Source organism: Hemitrygon akajei, chromosome 15, assembly GCF_048418815.1.
Source record: "Hemitrygon akajei chromosome 15, sHemAka1.3, whole genome shotgun sequence".
In the NCBI taxonomy this organism is placed as follows: domain Eukaryota; kingdom Metazoa; phylum Chordata; class Chondrichthyes; order Myliobatiformes; family Dasyatidae; genus Hemitrygon; species Hemitrygon akajei.
In genome coordinates this window covers 92744772-92765858 of record NC_133138.1, presented here as the reverse complement: position 1 = coordinate 92765858, position 21087 = coordinate 92744772, and the positions used below count along the sequence as shown (strand labels likewise).

Genomic DNA, 21087 nt, shown 5'->3' with positions numbered 1-21087 from the left:
GTCACAGTATGTTGACAGGCCGACTAGGGGGAATGTCATACTAGACCTAGTATTAGGTAACGAACCGGATCAGGTCACAGATCTCTCAGTGGGTGAGCATCTGGGGGACAGTGACCACCTCTCCCTGGCCTTTAACATTATCATAGAAAAGGATAGAATCAGAGAGGACAGGAAAATTTTTAATTGGGGAAGGGCAGATGAAGAGGCTATAAGGCTAGAACTTGCAGGTGTGAACTGGGATGATGTTTTTGCAGGGAAATGTACTATGAACATGTGGTCGATGTTTAGGGATCTCTTGCAGGATGTTAGGGATAAATTTGTCCCGGTGAGGAAGATAAAGAATGGGAGGGTGAAGGAACCATGGGTGACAAGTGAGGTGGAGAATCTAGTCAGGTGGAAGAAGGCAGCATACGTAAGGTTTAGGAAGCAAGGATCAGATGGGTCTATTGAGGAATATAGGGTATGGATTATGATCAGAGATTAAGGGAGCTAGGGCTTTACTCTTTGGAGAGAAGGAGGATGAGAGGAGACATGATAGAGTTATACAAGGTATTAAGAGGAATGGATGGAGTAGACAGCCAGCGCCTCTTCCCCAGGGCACCACTGCTTACTACAAGAGGACATGGCTTTAAGCTAAGGGGAGGAAAGTTCGGGGGATATTAGAGGAAGGTTTTTCACTCAGAGAGTGGTTGGTGGCTGGAATGCACTGACTGAGTCAGTGGTGGAGGCAGATACACTAGTGAAGTTTAAGAGACTACTAGACGGGTATATGGAGGAATTTAAGGTGGGGGTTATATGGGAGGCAGAGTTTAAGGGTCGGCACAACATTGTGGGCTGAAGGGCCTGTACTGTGCTGTATTGTTCTTTCTTCTTAATGCCAGTGATATTAAACCTGATTCTGATTCATCAACTCTCCTGGTAACTTCCTCAGAAAACTCTGGATAGTTGCAAATTTTTGGAAGTGTATGTATCCTGTGCTGGGAGCATATTAGTTTAATTCAGTATCAGGATCAGTTCAAACATTGTCCTGGTGCATATTTATGATAAAGTATGCACCCCACATTTGGTGTAAGTTTCTTTTTCAAGCACAACGGTTGCATTCAGGATGATGGTTACAGTCTCTCTCAGAGTGACAGTAATGCATTGGCATTCTTTTCCTAGCAACCACACAAAATGTTGGGGGAGCTCAGCAGGCCAGGCAGTAAATATGGAGAAAAGTACAGTCAACATTTTGGGCTGAAACCCTTTTTTTATTTAACATTGTTTTCCTCCTGCTGTACCCTGCAGGTGACTGCCAAACTCCAGTTATATTACCTTGTTCCTCTCAAAAGTGCATTTTACATTTCACTCTGCCTTTTCTTTGGCAGAAACAGTTCCTGTCATAGAAAATATAGAAATCTACAGCATATTACAGGTCCTTTGGCCCACAATGTTGTGCTGACCACGTAACCTACTCTAGAATTTGCCTAGAAATACCCTATCACATAGCCCTCTATTTTTCTATGCTCCATGTACCTATCTAACAATTTCTTTAAAGAACCTATTGTATCTGCCTCTACCACCTTCGCTGGCAGTGCATTCTATCATTCTTGTTTACTTGTTCACAGCTATTTCTTGAAATAGAACCTTTATACTAATTGTCTTAAATTTTCTGACAGACAGAGCTTGTTTCAGCTGCCTGGTTCCTTGGATATTTCAATCTTTGTTTTCTCTGCATTCAGTTAGTGTTCCAACCCTGGTTTAATTCATTCATTCATTAGAATGTTCCTGATGAGTTTAGTGTAGCTGTTCTGTCCTAGGCTAGCCACCTTGTCACTGTCTCACAGTCTGGTTTTTACATCCAGCAAGCCCTAAACATCATTTGTTTGGACACATTTCTTTGTAGTTAGCATTGTTTCTGACCTAACACCTTAGTAGAGTCTGTGCATGTTGTAATTGCTTTAACCATTTATGCAACAATATTAAAACGTTAAGACACAGCAGAAAGACTTTTAAAAAAAAAGCTTCACAATATTTTTTCATTTGCTCTGAGTAGATTTGATATTTGACGTGATGAACATTTCATTCTTATAATGTAAATAATACGGTAGATGTTCCATCGCTCTACTGTATATGTTACCATTTGTCTGTTATTAGGTGTTAATGTTTTTGGTTCAAACAATGGTTTTCATTTTCTGTGTATATTCATTGGACATTGGAGTTGTTCATTTGAACACTATTACTTGTAAGTCTACACACCAGTTTCAAAACTATACATCTCTAGTAAATTGATCTTTTCTTTCACTTTACAGAACATGTCAGAAAATGACATTCAAAGATTCCCCACACTACGTGTGCCGTAAGTAGTTCTAAGGATATTTATGCATGCAAAGTACAGCTTGAAAAAGGGAGTAATTCATGCAGACTAGGCGGTACCCTACATTGCAGTCCATAGCATTGAAATCTGAGTGTTACCATATGAATTGCATTCTTCAACTTATGTGAGGCAACAAGCCTTACCTTAGCCAACTGTTCATTCTCAAATAGATTTATTTGTGAACAATCCTATTTAGTACAAACACATTGGAATTGGAATATTATTGTAACATGCACTAAGGTACTGTACAGTAAAAAGCTGATCTTGCATACTGTTCATACAGTGCATTGAGATACAACAAGGTAAAGCAATAAAAGAATGCAGAATAAAATGTAACATCTGCAAAGTATAGTGCAGGTAAACATTAAGATGCAAAATCATAACGAGGTAGATTGTGAGATCAATATTATCACACTTAGAAACCTTTGTAGTCTTATAAAAAGTGTACTTACAAAGTCTTTAGCCTAGTGGAATGTGCTCTCAGGCTGATCTTATACATGTTGGAGAAGGGGAGAAGTGAAAATATTTGGGAAAGGTGGGGTCTTTGATTACATTGGCTGCTTTACTGAGACAGCCAGAAGTACGGAGAGTCCATGGAGGGGAGGCTGGTTTCCATGAGGTGCTGAGCTGTGGCCACAGCTTTCTGCTGTTTAATGCAATATGGAAGCGCAGGCCCTTTGGCCTACAATGTTATACTAACTTTTTACTCTAAGATTAATCAAACCTTTCACTCCTAAATAGCTCTCCATTTTTTCTTTCATCTATGTACCTATCTCAGAGTCTCTTACATGTTCGTAATGTATCTGTCTCTACCATCAGCTCTGGCAATGTGTTCCATGTACCTACCATAAAAAAACAATCATCTCCATTATACTTCTCTCCAACCACCTTAAAATTATGCTTCCTTATATTACGTATTTCCATTCTGGCTGTCTACTTTTTCTAGGTCTCATACCAAGACCCTTTATTCTGCCTGGAGATTACTGACCAGTGGAAAACAATGACTCCCTACTCTTCTTCAAAGATGCTGTCTGACCTGCTGAATTTCTCCATCATTTTGTATGTGTTACTCTGATTTTCAGCATCTTCAGAATCTCCTGGCTTATGTTATACTCCATCTACTACCTCCCTCTGCCTTCTGTGGACAAGCCAATGCAGCTAAGTTCTCCTGGATCCCGTGCCTCCTGTCTCTCAGAAAGAGCCCACAGTGAGGAACCTTGTGAAGTGCCTTATTAAAATACATATACACCATATCCACTGCTCAGTTTGTTCTGTCACTTCCTCAAAGAATTCACTCAGGCTTATGAGACAAGAACTGTCCTTTGAAAAGCCATGCTGACTATCCCTAATCATGCTATGCTTTTCCAAATGCTTGTAAATCCTACCTCTAAGAATCCTCTCCAAGTGCTTTCCCACCACAGATGTAAAACTCAATAGTCTACAATTTCTAGGGTTTTCACTTTGAATAACCCAATTGTCCTTTCTTGAACAAAGGAATAACATCTGCCACCTTCCAAACTTCTGGTTCTATTCCTGTGGCCAGTGAGGACACAAAGATCAATGTCAAAGGTGCATACATCTCTTCCTTTACTTCCCATAATAACCTGGTGTATATCCCTTCAGCCCTGGTGACTTACTTATCCTAATAGAAACATAGAAAATCTACAGCACAATACAGGCCCTTCGGGCCACAATGCTGTGCTGAACATGTCCTTACCTTAGAAATTACCCAGGGTTACCACAGCTCTCTATTTTTCTAAGCTCCATGTACCCACCCAGGAGTCTCTTAAAAGACCCTATTGTATCTGCCTCCACCACCATCGCCAGCAGCCCATTCCACGCACTCACGGCTCTCTGCATAAAAAACTTACCCCTGACATCTCTTCTGTACCTAATGTTTTTGAAAAGTTCCAGCACTTCCACTATCACAACATCAACATGTTCTAGCATATCACCTGTTTTATGCTGCCCTGACTTCCATCAAGTTCCCTCTTACTAATGAATACTGAAGCAAGGTATTCATAATGGACCTTCCCTACCTCCTCTGTCTCCAGGCATATGTTCTCTCTTTCATCTCTGATCAGTCCTACCCTCACTCTGGTCATTCTGTTCTTCATGGGGTTTTCCTGAACCTTCTTTTGCCAAAACTTCTCATGGCCCTTCTTTTTCTCTCAAGTCCATTCTTAAGCTCCTCCCTGGCCACCTTATATAACTTTCTGAATCCTTGGCCAATCCTTACTTCCTAAATGTAAGTCAGCTTCTTTCTACAATTTGGCTAGATAGTCCATCTCACCAGGTGACTTAATAAGGTCTTACCTTCAGACCTTTCAGTTCCCCAAGCACCTTCTCCCTTGTAAGAGCAATCATTCACCCATCCCCAATTAAATGTATTCCTACACCTATCCCTGTTCAAGATGATAGTAAAAGTCAGGAAGTTGTGGTCACTGTCTTCAAAATGCTCACCCACCGAAAGGTCTGTCATAGATAGATAGATAGATAGATAGATAGATACTTTATTCATCCCCATGGGGAAATTCAACTTTTTTTCCAATGTCCCATACACTTGTTGTATCTGGTTCATCGCCTGTCACCAGATCCAGTATGACCTCTCCTCTAGTTGGCCTGTCTACATATTGTGTCAGGAGTCCTTCCTAACAAATTCTACCCCATCTAAAACTTTTGGTGGCAATCATTATTAGAGAAGTCAAGGTCAGCCATGGTACTTCGTTATTCTTTGCAAAAATCTGCCTCCCAAGCTGTTCCTCAGTGTTTCTGTTGCCAATGGGGCACCTGGGTGGTTTATAAAATGCTGCCAGTAGAGTAATTGCTCCCTTTCTGTTTCTGATTTCCACCCACACTGACCCAGTAGCCAGACTCTCCTCAACAACCTCCCTTTCTGCAGCTGTTTCTTGTGGTCACAGGCCATCCTGGGGCAAGATAGGAACAAACTCAAAATGCTAATTATTGTGTGGCAAGACATTTTTCATTGATTTTGCATTCTTTCTGACTCTAAGATGACGCAGAATTGCCAATATTACAAGTCTAAAACTATTTTTTATCTATAACCTTCCAGGATAGGTGCAAATATTTATTTTTAAATAAATTATTTGAGTAATCTCAGTTAACAGATGTACACCTGAAACCATCATTATTGACAGTCCAAAAGAGGAGTTACATTATTGTAGAGGCATAGAGTTATAGAGAAGTATAGCATGAATTTCAGTCATTGGTCCAATGAGTCCATGCTAACAACAGTGTCAACCCAGCTAGTTCAAATTTCTTGCATTCAACCCATATCCCTCCAACCCTGGGCATGTATGCATCTTTCCAAATTTTCCAGATTTTTTAAATGACATTATTGTACCTGTTTAGAACATTTCTTCTGGGAGCTTGTTCTATATCATCTTTAATGTGAAAATGTTGTCTCACAGGTCCCTTTCAAATCTTTCCCCTCTCAACCTAAATCTATGCCCCCTAGTTTTTGTCTCCCTTCCCCGAGCTAGAAGTGTTACAATCCAACTTATCAATGCCTCTCATCATTTTAAACACGAAGTCCATTTGCCACTCCTCAGCGCACTTCCTTAACTGATCAAGATCCCCTTGTAATCTACAATAACTTTCTTCACTATCCATATAACCATATAACCATATAACAATCACAGCACGGAAACAGGCCATTCCGGCCCTCCTAGTCCGTGCCGAACTCTTAATCTCACCTAGTCCCACCTACCCGCACTCAGCCCATAACCCTCCACTCCTTTCCTGTCCATATACCTATCCAATTTTACCTTAAATGACACAACTGAACTGGCCTCTACTACTTCTACAGGAAGCTCATTCCACACAGCTATCACTCTCTGAGTAAAGAAATACCCCCTCGTGTTTCCCTTAAACTTTTGCCCCCTAACTCTCAAATCATGTCCTCTTGTTTGAATCTCCCCTACTCTCAATGGAAACAGCTTATTCACATCAACTCTATCTATCCCTCTCAAAATTTTAAATACCTCGATCAAATCCCCCCTCAACCTTCTACGCTCCAATGAATAGAGACTATCAACAACACTTCCTAATTTACTGTCAACTTACTGATCAAGCCATGTCCTTTTGCATCCAAATCCTGTATATACTGAATGTAAATAATGAATAAGAAAGTTTCCAACACTAACCCTCGCAGCACATCACAGATCACTGGTCTCCATTCTGAGAAACAACCAGTACTCTCTGCTTCCCATCTCCAAGCCAATTTTGAAAATACTTAACTAACCCTTCCGGACCGGCACCTTGTCAAAGGGTTTTCTAAAATCCAAAGAGACAACATCCATAGCCCTACGGGAGACAGACAAGTGGGTCACCTTAGGAGAGGGAAGGGGAAGAGTCAGGTACTGGAGAGTACCCCAGCGGCTGTGCCCCTTAACAATAAGTACTCCTGTTTGAGTACTGTTGGGGGGGGGTACAGCCTACCTGGGGGAAGCAGCAGTACATGTGCCTCTGGCACAGAGCCTGGCCCTGTGGCTCAGAAGGGTAGGGAAAGGAAGAGGAAGGCAGTAGTGATAGGGGACCCTATAGTTAGGGGGTCAGACAGGTGGTTCTGTAGATGCAGGATAGAAACTCGGATGGTAGTTTGCCTCCCAGGTGCCAGGGTCTGGGATGTTTCAGATCGCGTCTAAGATATCCTGCAATGGGAGGGAGAACAGCCAGAGGTTGTGGTACATATTGGTACCAATGACATAGGTAGGAAAAGAGAAGAGGTCCTGAGAAAAGACTACAGAGAGTTAGGAAGGAAGTTGAGAAGCAGGACTGCAAAGATAGTAATCTCGGGATTACTGCCTGTGCCACGTGACAGGAGTAGAAAGAGGTGGAGGATAAATGCGTGGCTGAGGGATTGGAGCAGGGGGCAGGCATTCAGATTTCTAGATCATTGGGACCTCTTTTGGAGCAGGTGTGATCTATACAAAAAGGACAGGTTGCACTTGAATACCAGGGGGCCAATATCCTGGGGGGAAGGTTTGCTAAGGCTACTGGGGAGTGTTTAAACGAGAATTGTTAGCAGTTGGGAATCAAACTGAAGAGACTGGGGAAGAGGAGGTTGGCTCACAAATAGAGAAAACTTGCAGATGGTACGAGAGGGAGGATAGGCAGGTGATAGAGAAGGAATGCGCTCAGACCAAAGGTTTGAGATGTGTCTATTTTAACGCAAGGAGCGTTGTGAACAAAGCGGATGAGCTTAGAGCGTGGATCAGTACTTGGAGCTATGATGTGGTGGCCATTACAGAGACTTAGATGGCTCAGGGACAGGAATGGTTATTTCAAGTGCCGGGTTTTAGATGTTTCATAAAGGACAGGGAGGGAGGCAAGCAAAAGAGATGGGGGCATGGCACTGTTGATCAGAGTGTCACGGCTGCAGAAAAGGTGGATGCCATGGAGGGATTGTCTACGGAGTCTCTGTTGGTGGAGGTTAGGACCAAGAAGGGGTCAATAACTTTATTGGGTGTTTTTTCTAGGCTGCTCAATAGTAACAGGGATATCAAGGAGCAGATAGGGAAACAGATTCTGGAAATGTATAATAATAACAACAGTGTTGTCGTGATGGGAGATTTCAACTTCCCAAATATCGATTGGCATCTCCCGAGAGCAAGGGGTTTAGATGGGGTGGAGTTTGTTAGGTGTGTTCAGGAAAGTTTCTTGACACAATATAAGATGATAAGATGGAGAGGCTGTACTTGATCTGGTATTGGGAAATGAACCTGGTTGGGTGTCAGATCTCTCAGTGGGAGAGAATTCTGGAGAAAGTGATCATAATTCTATCTCCTTTACAATAGCATTGGAGAGAGATAGGAACAGACAAGTTAGAAAAATGTTTAATTGGAGTAAGGCGAATTATGAGGCTGTCAGACAGGAAATTGGAAGATTAAATTGGAAACAGATGTTCTCAGGGAAAAGTACGGAAGAAATGTGGCAAATGTTCAGGGGATATTTGTGTGGAGTTCTGCATAGGTACGTTCCAATGAGACAGGGAAGTTATGGTAAGGCGCAGGAACCGTGGTGTACAAAGGCTGTAATATAACCATGTAACAAATACAGCACGGAAACAGGCCATCTCGACCCTTCTAGTCCGTGCCGATGCTTACACTCACCCAGTCCCACTGGCCCGCACTCAGCCCATAACCCTCCATTCCTTTCCTGTCCATATACCTATCCAAAATAAATCTAGTCAAGAAGAAAAGAAAAGCTTACAAAAGGTTCAGAGAGCTAGGTAACGTTAGAGATTATAAGGCTAATAGGAAGAAGCTTAAGAAGGAAATTAGGAGAGCCAGAAGGGGCCATGAGAAGGCCTTGGTGGGCAGGATTAAGGAAAACCCCAAGGCATTCTACAAGTATGTGAAGAGCAAGAGGATAAGACATGAAAGAATAGGACCTATCAAGTGTGACAGTGGAAAAGTGTGTATGGAACCAGAGGAAATAGCAGGGGTTCTTAATGAATACTTTACTTCATTATTCACTATGGAAAAGGATCTTGGTGATTGCAGTGATGACTTGCAGCAGACTGAAATGCTTGAGCATGTAGATATTAAGAAAGAGGTTGTGCTGGAGCTTTTGGAAAGCATCAAGTTGGATAAATCGTTGAGATCGGACAAAATGTACCCCAGGCTACTGTGGGAGGCAAGGGAGGAGATTGCTGAGCCTCTGGCAATGATCTTTGCATCATCAATGGGGACGGGAGAGGTTCCAGAGGATTGGAGGGTTGTGTATGTTGTTCCTTTATTCAAGAAAGGGAGTAGAGATAGCCCAGGAAATTATAGGCCAGTGAGTCTTACTTCAGTGGTTGGTAAGTTGATGGAGAAGATCTTGACAGACAGGATTTATGAACATTTGGAGAGTATAATATGATTAGGAATAGTCAGCATGGCTTTGTCAAGGGCGGTCATGCATTACGAGCCTGATTGAATTTTTTGAGGATGTGACTAAAGACATTGATGAAGGAAGAGCAGTGGATGTAGTGTATAGGGATTTCAGCAAGGCATTTGATAAGGTACCCCATGCAAGGCTTATTAAGAAAGTAAAGAGGCATGGAATCCAAGGGGACATTGCTTTGTGGATCCAGAACTGGCTTGCCCACAGAAGGCAAAGAGTGGTTGTAGACGGATCATATTCTGCATGGAGGTCGGTCACCGGTGGTGTGCCTCAGGGATTTGTTCTGGGACCCTTACTCTTTGTGATTTTTATAAATGACCTGGATGAGGAAGTGGAGAGATGGGTTAGTAAGTTTGCTAATGACACAAAGGTTGGAGGTGTTGTGGATAGCATGTAGGGCTGTCAGAGGTTACAGCGGGACATTCATGGGATGCAAAAATGGTCTAAAAAGTGGCAGATGGAGTTCAACCCAGATAAGTATGACATGGTTCATTTTGGTAGGTCAAATATGATGGCAGAATATAGTATTAATGGTAAGACTCTTGGCAGCTTGGAGGATCAGAGGTATCTTGGGGTCCAAGTCCATAGGACGCTCAAAGCAGCTGTGCAGATTGACTCTGTGGTTACGAAGGTGTACGGTGTATTGGCCTTCATCAATCGTGGAATTGAATTTAGGAGCCGAGAGGTAATGTTGCAGCTATAGAGGGCCCTGGTCAGATGAGACTTGGAGTACTGTGCTCAGTTCTGGTCGCCTCACTACAGGAAGGATGTGGAAGTCATAAAAAGGGTGCAGAGGAGATTTACAAGGATGTTGCCTGGATTGGGGAGCATGTTTTATGAGAATAGGTTGAGCGAACTCGGCCTTTTCTCCTTGGAGCGACGGAGAATGAGGGATGACCTGATAGAAGTGTACAAGATGATGAGAGGCATTGATCGTGTGGATAGTCAGAGGCTTTTTCCCAGGGCTGAAATGGTTGCCACAAGAGGACACAGATTTAAGGTGCTGGGGAGTAGGTACAGAGGATATGTCAGGGTTAAGTATTTTACTCTGACAGTGGTGAGTGTGTGGAATGGACTGCCAGCAATGGTGGTGGAGGTGGATACAATAGGGTCTTTTAAGAGACTTTTGGATAGGTACATGGAGCTTAGAAAAGTAGAGGGCTATGGATAAGCCTAATAATTCCTAAGGTCAGGACATGTTTGATACAGCTTTGTGGGCCTAAGGGCCTGTATTGTGCTGTAGGCTTTCCATGTTTCTATGTTTCTACTCCATCTATCATTTTGATTATTTAGGCATAATTACGTATTTGAAATGTCTGAGAGAGCAGAACACAGTATTGTTAAGTGGATTGAGCATGAATGATAACTTTACAAACACTTGTCAGGATGGTTAGTTTTACAATGATAGTCTTTTTAACAGATCAGCAGCTCTTAGAGCAGATGTTGAAGTAAAGTTTTATTTGGTTTGGTGTTGGTGGTTGGAGGAAGTATCAGGGGAGTTAATAGATATGTGAGAAGATAAATGGTAGTATGGGTTTGAGAGGATGTCTCTGAGAGGCAGAATAAATGTGAAGGACAAATGTCCTCCTTCCATGCCAGAAGCAAATGTAAGAAATGCGCTAAATGGAATTTTACCTGAAGATTCTAAAATTAGCAGTTATGTAATATGTTGAATCAACTGCTGGACTTTTGTTTTGTATTTGTAAAGAATATCTGGCTTGATGGACTTCATCCTAGCACTTTCAGAGAAGATGTGGCTAAAAAAGTCACTTTAATTTTGCCTTGGTTTTAGTTTCCAGAATTTCCTGGATTTGGTGTAAGTTCCATTCAATTGGAAAGTAACAAATATAACTTCCTTTTTAGGAGGGTCTAGGTGGTCAGTCATTTTAACATCAGAAAAATAAAAGAAGATATAACTAATCTCACGCTGGTGGGTACTTAGTAATCAGGAAATCAACATTTTTTTTGCAACGAAATCATGTGTGACCAGTTTTTTTGAAGCAGTAGCAGGTGTGTTGTATAATGGACATCTAGTGGATGTGCTGTACTTAGTCTTCTAGATGACATTTGATAAGGTGCTACATCGAAGAATATTATAGAAAATAAAATGATGGTGTAGGAGATAACATATTGGCCTGGACAGAACATTGGCTGGTTAACAGGAAACAGATTAGGCATTAATATGTCTTTTCCTGGCTAACAAATTTAAACAATAGTATCACATGATCCTCAACTTTTCACAAGTTAGACACAGACACTCATGTTAAAGACTAAAGGATCATTAACAAACAAGAGAAAATCTGCAGATAGTGGAAATCCTAGCAACACACACAAAGTGCTGGAGGAACTCAGCAGGTCAGGTTGTGCCTACAGTCGACGTTTCAGGTTGAGACTGGGCTCAGGCTACATCCACACTACGCCGGATTAATCCGTAACCGAAGCTTTTTCTCTTCGTTTTTACCCTCCGTCCACACTAAAATGGTGTTTTCGTCCCCCGAAACCGGAGCTTTTCAGAAACACTTGCCAGTGTGGGTATCTTTGAAAACGCTGCTAGGGCAGATCAATATGGACGGAGTAACCGGAGACTTTTGAAAACGCTGTCAGACGGCAGCGCACTATTTCATTGTTTTCTTGAACGCAACCTAACAATTTCAGAACAGACAGCAATGAAACTGAAGCCAGAAGAGTTAGAAATGTACTCACCAAATACTTTGACCCATAACTTACTGAATAAATAAGTATACTGTACTCACTTTGCCCTGTTTTCTGTCCTTGCTCGTATGAAGGTGGTTTACCTATTTATGCAAGTACTTCTCTGACAATAGATGTATAACAGCCTAATGTAACATTGTATGGAAATACAAGATAACACTGATACAGACATGTTTTATACATTTAACAAGGTGCTTTATTAATGCAACAGAGTTAGTCAATTTTTCAATGTTCGTCATCAGCCGGGTCATTCTGTCTGTGAAATCCCTGTTGGTTGCCTCCGTACGCTCCAGTATTTGTTTCTTTTAGTTTTAAGTACTCCTGTGCGAGAGCCAACAGCTGTCCGCCGTTTTAAGTTTTTCTAGTCTGTAACTACACAAACGTGCACTTTTACGGTGAGATTCGACACCAAACAAGTCGCTTGTTTTCGGTAGATGTGTCCTGTGCATGCGCAGCAGGAGGAGATTCGCCAAAATCTCCTTTTCAATGTGGATAGAGATATTTTCAAAAATGCCTATCGTTCTTATGCGAAACCGGCATTTTCAAAATTATCAGGTCTAGTGTGGATGTAGCCTCAGTGTTTGGGTCATTTGTTTTGTTTCATTGCTCAACAGTTAGTGCAAAATGTAGTTTCTAACTTGACATAATACCTGTCAGTATTGAGTATTTACAGTGGATTAACTGGTCAGTCACATGCCTTACACAGAGAAATGAAAACTGCTGCACGAAAGAGGAGAGATAATATAGAATTAAGGATACTGTTCTAAAAGGAGTATGGGAGCAGAGAGACCTGGGTTAACATGTGCAGAAATTCTTGAAAGCGATGGGGCAAATTAAAAAATGTTTGCCGAGGTGTAAACAATTTTGTGGCTTTGCCAATTAGAGACTTTGACTAAAACGACAGGGAAATTACTCAAACTTTATGAAATATTGGTCCATCCTCAGCTGCAATGTTATGTGTATTTCTGGTTGCCACGTTATAGATGGGATATGAGGGCATCAAAGAGATAGTCCATGAGAACAGTCTCTGGAACGAAGGATTACTATTACAGGGAAGGATCAGAGAATCTGAGGTTGATTTCACTGGAACGAAGGATTACTATTACAGGGAAGGATCAGAGAATCTGAGGTTGATTTCACTGGAACAAAGGATTACTATTACAGGGAAGGATCAGAGAATCTGAGGTTGATTTCACTGGAACAAAGGATTACTATTACAGGGAAGGATCAGAGAATCTGAGGTTGATTTCACTGGAACAAAGGATTACTATTACAGGGAAGGATCAGAGAATCTGAGGTTGATTTCACTGGAACAAAGGATTACTATTACAGGGAAGGATCAGAGAATCTGAGGTTGATTTCACTGGAACAAAGGATTACTATTACAGGGAAGGATCAGAGAATCTGAGGTTGATTTCACTGGAACGAAGGATTACTATTACAGGGAAGGATCAGAGAATCTGAGGTTGATTTCACTGGAACGAAGGATTACTATTACAGGGAAGGATCAGAGAATCTGAGGTTGATTTCTCTGGAACGAAGGATTACCATTACAGGGAAGGATCAGAGAAGCTGAGGTTGATTTCACTGGAACGAAGGATTACTATTACAGGGAAGGATCAGAGAAGCTGAGGTTGATTTCACTGGAACGAAGGATTACCATTACAGGGATGGATCAGAGAAGCTGAGATTGATTTCTTCACAGAAGAAAAGTCTGAGGAGAAGTTTCACAGGAGCATTAAAAAAATTATATGTATTCTAGACAGGGTGGTCAAAGACAAAAAGTAAAGGCATAACACAGAGGGGAAGAGAATTCAGATTCAGATTCAGTTTATTGTCATTTAGAAACCACAAATGCAATGCAGTTAAAAAATGAGACAACGTTCCCCCAGAATGATATCACAAAAGCATATGACAAAACAGACTACACCAGAAAATCCACATAATGTTTGGCAATCCCCAATCCAGAGTCCGGAGAGGCTGCTGCATATTAATATCGCGCTACCGTCTTAGCGTGTTCCCCGGAAAGGAGCTCCAAATCCACCAGACAAAAACAAGACCAAAAACTAAAACTACAAGACCTGCACAAAACTACATATTTACAACATATTGTTACAACAGTGCAAACAATAGCATAATTGATTAAAAAAAAACAGACTATGGGCACAGTAAAAATAGTCCAAGATGTTAAAGGACTGTAAGTTCAAAAGAAATCACCACAGTTTCCACAAGTCCCCAGGGTCCCGACAGACTCGCCATCCCACGCCGGCGGCAGAAGGGAATACCCCCGCTATGGACTTCCAAGGCGCCGCCCGACTCAGCCTCGCAGACGCAGCACACACCGAAAGCGACCTGAGTCCGTCAGAAGGACACCAAGTCCGTCGAACCTCCGAGCCGACGACCATCCCGTCCGGCACAGCTTCTCCGAGCACCATCCTCTGCTGAGCGTATTAAGACGGCCCCACCAACGGCCATCAGCAACGCGAGCCTGAGGACTGGGGGGCCTGTTCTTCCCAGCAGAGTCCCGGACCTCACAGCAGCAGCAGCAACGAAGAAGGTCTTCCTGGAATTTCCCGATGTTTCTCCATGCTTCCACGTCCGTTTTCAATCGATTATGATTGCGCATGGCACCCCACTTCACAAATAACAGATAATCAGTTCCGGAGTGGCCGCTGCAAGCTGCGTCGCACCGCCATCTTGGATCACATGATATAGATTTAATTACGTTTGATGTGTGGTTGGAATCTGGAATTCATAACCAGGAGATTTGTTGGAAGTAGATTCCATTATGTCAAAGCCCTTACTAAACTCCACATTGACTAGTTCAACTGGACAACAGTTGCTTAACAAAAGCCAAACTGATTAGTTAAGCAAGGTCATTCACCAGCAAATCTGCACTGCCTATCCATGTGTAGATTAATCCTGTCTCCCAGAAATTTGCCCCCCAAAAACTTCCCTACCACAACTTCCATACTTTCCAAGTGCATGCTTCTCAAATTGCATGTACAACAAGTAAACAGGAAGGCCAACCATGTTTTGATCTACTGCCGGACATATTGAATACAGAAGTATGAAAGGTATGATTGAGCTATACTGAGCATTGGTGTGACCACTGTGCAATACCGTTTTGGTCACTTATCTAAGAAAGTATGTAAAAACAGTGGAAGCATTACTCATAGATGATCTACAAAAAAAAACAAGCCAGTTCTGATATAAAATAAAACAAACTCAACTGAAACTGCAAAACACAATATTGAGTTCCAAAAATAAAAGCTGACAATAGACAATAGGTGCAGGAGTAGGTTATTCAGCCCTTTGAGCCAGCACTGCCATTCAATGTGATCACGGCTGATCATCCACAATCAGTACCCCATTCCTACCTTCTCCCCATATCCCTTGACTCTGCTATCTTTAAGAGCTCTATCTAACTCTTTCTTGAAAGCATCCAGAGAATTGGCCTCACTGCCTTCTGAGGCAGAGCATTCCATAGATCCACAACTCTCTGGGTGAAAAGGTTTTTCCTCAATTCTGTTCTAAATGGCCTACCCCTTATTCTTAAACTGTGGCCTCTGGTTCTGGACTCCCCCAACATCGGGAACATGTTTCCTGCCTCTAGCGTGTCCAATCCTTTAATAATCTTATATATTTCAATCAGATCCCCTCTCATCCTTCTAAATTCCAGTGTATACAAGCCTAGTCGCTCCAATCTTTCAACATATGACAATCCCACCATCCCGGGAATTAACCTTGTGAACCTACGTTGCACTCCCTCAATAGCAAGAATGTCCTTCCTCAAATTTGGAGTCCAAAACCGAACACAAAACTCCAGGTGTGGTCTGACCAGGGTCCTGTACAGCTGCAGAAGGACCTCTTTGCTTCTATACTCAACTCCCCTTGTTATGAAGGCCAACATGCCATTAGCTTTCTTCACTGCCTGCTGTACCTGCATGCTCACACAAAGTACACTGCAGATGCTGTGGTCAAATCAACACGTACAAAAGTTGGATGAACTCAGCAGGTCGGGCAGCATCCGTTGAAACGAGCAGTCAACGTTTTGGGCCGAGACCCTTCGTCAGGACTGGCAAAGGGTCTCGGCCCGTGACGTTGACTGCTCGTTTCAACGGATGCTGCCAGACCTGCTTGAGTTCATCCAGCTGTTTTACATGTACCTTACATGCTTACTTTCAGTGACTGATGAACAAGGACATCTGGATCTCATTGTACTGCCCCTTTTCCTAACTTGACACCATTCAGATAGTAATCTGCCTGCCTGTTCTTGCCATCAAAATGGATAGCCTCACATTTATCCACATTAAACTGCATCTGCCATGCATCTGCCCACTCACCCAACCTGTCCAAGTCACCCTGCATTCTCCTAACATCCTCCTCATATTTCACACTGCCATCCAGCTTTGTGTCATCTGCAAATTTGCTAATGTTACTTTTAATCCCTTCATCTAAATCATTAATGTATATTGTAAATAGCTGCGGTCCCAGCACCAAGCCTTGTGGTACCCCACTAGTCACTGCCTGCCATTCTGAAAAGGACCCGTTAATTCCTACTCTTTGTTTCCTGTCTGCTAACCAATTTTCTATCCATGTCAGTACCCTACCCCCCAATACCATGTGCTCTAATTTTGCCCACTTATCTCCTATGTAGGACCTTATCAAAGGCTTTCTGAAAGTCCGGGTACACTACATCCACTGGCTCTCCCTTGTCCATTTTCATAGTTACATCCTCAAAAAATTCCAGAAGATTAGTCAATCATGATTTCCCCTTCATAAATCCATGCTGACTCGGACCGATCCTGTTACTGCTATCCAAATGTGCCGCTATTTCATCTTTTATAATTGACTCCAGCATCTTCCCCGCCTCTGATGTCAGGCTAACTGGTCTATAATTCCCTGTTTTCTCTCTCCCTCCTTTCTTAAAAAGTGGGATAACATTAGCTACCCTCCAATCCTCAGGAACTGATCCTGAATCTATAGAACATTGAAAAATGATTACCAATGCGTCCACGATTTCTAGAGCCACCTCCTTAAGTACCCTGGGATACAGACCATCAGGCCCTGGGGATTTATCAGCCTACAGTCCCATCAGTCTACCCAACACCATTTTCTGCCTAATGTGAATTTCCTTCAGTTCCTCCATTACCCTGGGTCCTCTGGCCACTATTACATCTGGGAGATTATGTCTTCCCTAGTGAAAACAGATCCAAAGTACCTGTTCAACTTGTCTGCCATTTCCTTGTTCCCCATAATAAATTCACCTGTTTCTGCCTTCAAGGGCCCAACTTTGGTCTTAACTAATTTTTTCCTCTTCACATACCTAAAGAAGCTTTTACTATCCTCCTTTATATTCTTGGCTAGCTTACCTTCGTACCTCAAGGAAAAAAGATTGAAGATGATGTGCTTTTCCATGGTTTACAATAGGCCTCATTGGAATTTTGCAGAAATTTAGAGAAAAAAAGGTCAGAGAGGATGTAGAATGGGGAATTAAAGTCTCAGCCAATTAGATGGAAATAATAGCTTTGAAGTAAGTTGGCTAGTGTTGTTCACTGTGGATGGGAGTTTTGGTGAACATATATTGAAGCATAACTAAATAGAGGGCATGGAGGGGTAGTGGCAAGGAACAAATCATTGGGCTCTCTTTCAGGTCAAGTAGGACCTTTACAAGAAGATGGAGTACCAATATCCTACGAGGGCAGTTTGCTAGTGCTACTTGAGTTAAACTAGTTGGGAATAACAACAGCATATCATAAGTGGAAAGATGTTCAAGTAGGTCTGATAGGAAGGGTAGATTCTGCCAGGTTAACAACCCCTGTGTAGGGGATGGCTGAAATCTGCTTATTTCAATCCATAGAACATAAAAATCTACAACACATTACAGGCACTGTCGGCCCACAAAGTTGTTCCGACCATGTAACCTACTCCAGAAGCTGCCTAGAATTTCCCTAGAACATAGCCCTCTATTTTTCTAAGCTCCATGTACCTATCTAAGAGTCGCTTAAAATACCCTATCGTTTCCACCTCTACCACTGTCACTGGCAGTGCATTCCACACACCCACCACTCTCTGTGAAAAACTGACATCCCCTGAGTACCTACTTTCAAGCACCTTAAAACTATGCCCCCTCGTGTTAGCCACTTCAGCCCTGGGAAAAGCCTGTGGCTACACACACGATCAATGCCTCTCTTCATCTTATAGACCTCTATCAGGTCACCTCTCATTCTCTGTCGCTCCAAGGAGAAAAGGCCAAGTACACTCAACCTGTTCTCATAAGGCATGCTCCCCAATCCAGGCAACATCCTTATAAATCTCCTCTGCACTCCCTCAATAGTATCATCCTGAGGTGACCAGAACTGAACACAGTACTCCAAGTGGGGTCTAACCAAGGTCTTGTATAACTGTAACATTACCTCATGGCTCTTGAACTCTATTCCACGATTGCTGAAGGCCAACACACCGTACGCCTTCTTAACAACCCTGTCAACCTGCACAGCAGCTTTGAGTGTCCTATGGACACAGACCCCAAGATCTCTCTGATCCTCCACACTGTCAACAGTCTAACCATTATTATTATATTCTGCCTTCCGAAGTGAAACACCTCACACTTATTTGGGTTGAAGTCCATTTGCCACTTCTCAGCCCTGTTCTACATCCAATCGATGTTCCACTGTAACCTCTGACATCTTTCCAGACTATCTACAACACCCCCACCCTTTGTATCATCAGAAAACTTAATAAACCACCCTTCTACTTCCTCATCCTGGGCATTTATAAAAATCACGAAGAGAGCGGTCCCACAACAGATCCCTGCGGAACACCAGTTGTCACTGTCCTCCATGCAGAATATAAACCATTTACAACCACCCTTTGCTATCTGTAGGCAAGCCAGTTCAGGATACACAAAGCAAGGTCTCACTGGATCCCAAGCCCCCTTATTTTCTGAAGTAGCCTTGCATGGGGAGCCTTATGAAATGCCTGACTGAAATCCATACACACTACATCCTCTGCTCTACCTTCATCAATGTGTTTTGTTACATCCTCAAAGACGAGCAGACGAGCTGAGGGTGTGGATTGACACATAGAATTATGATATTATAGCCATTACTGAAACTTGGCCACTGGAGGGGCAGAACCGGCAGCTTAATGTTTCAGGGTTCCGTTGTTTTAGACGTGATAGAGGCAGAAGGATGAAGGGTGGGGTGGGGGGTGGTGGCATTGCTAGTCAGGGAAAATGTTACAGCAGTGCTCAGTCATATGGGTGGAGCTGAGAAACAGGAAAGGAATGACCACATTAATGGGGTTGTATTATAGACCACCCAATAGTCAGCGAGAATTGGAGGAGCAAATTAGGATTAAAGGCAAAGTGAATAAGAATAAGGAACCTTGGTGTAGCCCTCAGGCTCGCTCAGCTCGCTTCCATCTAGGGGGAGCAGCCTTCGGCCCCACCAAACTGGGTAATCAGCTGGTGTGGATGCTGTGTGATGTCCCCGCCTCACCAAATAACAGACAGGACACCATATGCGATTAAATTATTCCACTTTATAGATCTTACTAGAACTAAGTGATTAATAACGATACAGTAAATATGAAGGAAAATAAAATAAAGAAAAGGCACCAAACTTATCAAAGTCCAAACCACTTCGTGCACAACCATTGGAACTCAATTACTGAAGTCTTCTGGCCACCATTCGATCCTCTCCGAACTCCTCGACTCGCAGCTCAGGACCACCCGAAGTGGTCAACCAAGCACCCCCAGCACGTCTGTCTTCGTCTCCTCTCCTCACCGAAAATCCAGGCCTCGGACCCCCGTTTAGGGTCCGTTCTGTCACTCAGTTTACAACATCGCATCCTGTCTCTCTCACCCCCTCGTGCCGACTCCCTAAATCCCCGCCAACAATAGCTTACAGACCCAGAAAAGAGAATAACATTAATTCCAATTGGTTAACAAATGAATACAATTCTCATTATCAGCAACACTAAACCCAAACAAACTGCGAGAGAAAGCACTTATCATAACAAAGAAGCATTCCTACTTTTAACAAAACAAAGAAGCCATTTTGATTAACATTCGCAGCAACAAAGAAAAAAGAAAAACCCCCTTACATCGGTTTTTGAGGGATATAGGAAAACTGATAAAGAAAAAGAGAGAGATGTATGACAGGTATAGGCAACAAGGAGCAAATAAGGTGCTTGAGGAGTATAAAAAGTGCAAGAAAATACTTAAGAAAGAAATCAGGAGGGCTAAAAGAAGACACGAGGTTGCTTTGGCAGTCAGGGTGAAGGATAATTCAAAGAGCTTCTACAGGTATATTAAGAACAAAAGGATAGTAAGGGATAAAATTGGTCCTCTTGAAGATCAGAGTGGTCGGCTTTGTATGGAAGCAAAAGAAATGGGGGTGATCTTAAAAGGGGTTTTTTGCATCTGTATTTACTAAGGAAACTGGCAAGGAGTCTATGGAAATAAGGCAAACAAGTAGTGAGGTCATGGAACCTATACAGATTAAAATGCAGGAGGTGCTTGCTGTCTTGAGGCAAATCAGAGTAGATAAAGCAACACGTACAACACGCTGAAGGAACTCAGTAGGTCGGGCAGCATCTGTGGAAATGAGCAGTCAACGTTTCAGGCCGATACCCTTCGTCAGGACTGAAGAGGGAGGGGGCAGGGGCCCTATAAAGAAGGTGGGGGGAGGGTGGGAAGGAGAAGGCTGGTAGGTGCCAGGTGAAAAACCAGTAAGGGGAAAGATCAAGGGGTGGGGGAGGGGAAGCAGGGAGGGGATAGGCAGGAAAGGTGAAGAAGGAATGTAATGGGAAAACACTGTGTAGTAGAAGAAGGCAGAATCATGAGAGAGGTGATAGGCAGCTGGAGGAGAAGGCACAGGGAGGGAATTACCAGAAGTTGGAGAATTCAAAGTTCATGCCAAAAATCCACAGGACCTGACAAAGTATTCCCTCGGACCTTGAAGGAGACTAGTGTTGAAATTGCAGGGGCCCTGGTAGATATATTTAAAATGTCGGTAAAATCAGGTGAGGTGCCGGAGATTTGGAGGATAGCTCATGTTGTTCCGTTGTTTTAAAAAGTCTCTAAAAGTAATCCGGGA

General features: G+C 42.7%; 1 protein-coding gene across 1 annotated transcript in view; it reads left to right on the top strand.

Annotated features, from left to right (window-relative positions):
• Positions 1-21087, top strand: part of LOC140739091 (lymphocyte cytosolic protein 2-like) — a 151728-nt gene that overhangs the window by 48324 nt on the left and 82317 nt on the right. The window contains exon 3 of the mRNA XM_073067036.1: positions 2292-2338. Coding sequence (XP_072923137.1) covers positions 2292-2338 — 47 coding nt within the window. The remainder of the gene's footprint in view (positions 1-2291; positions 2339-21087) is intronic.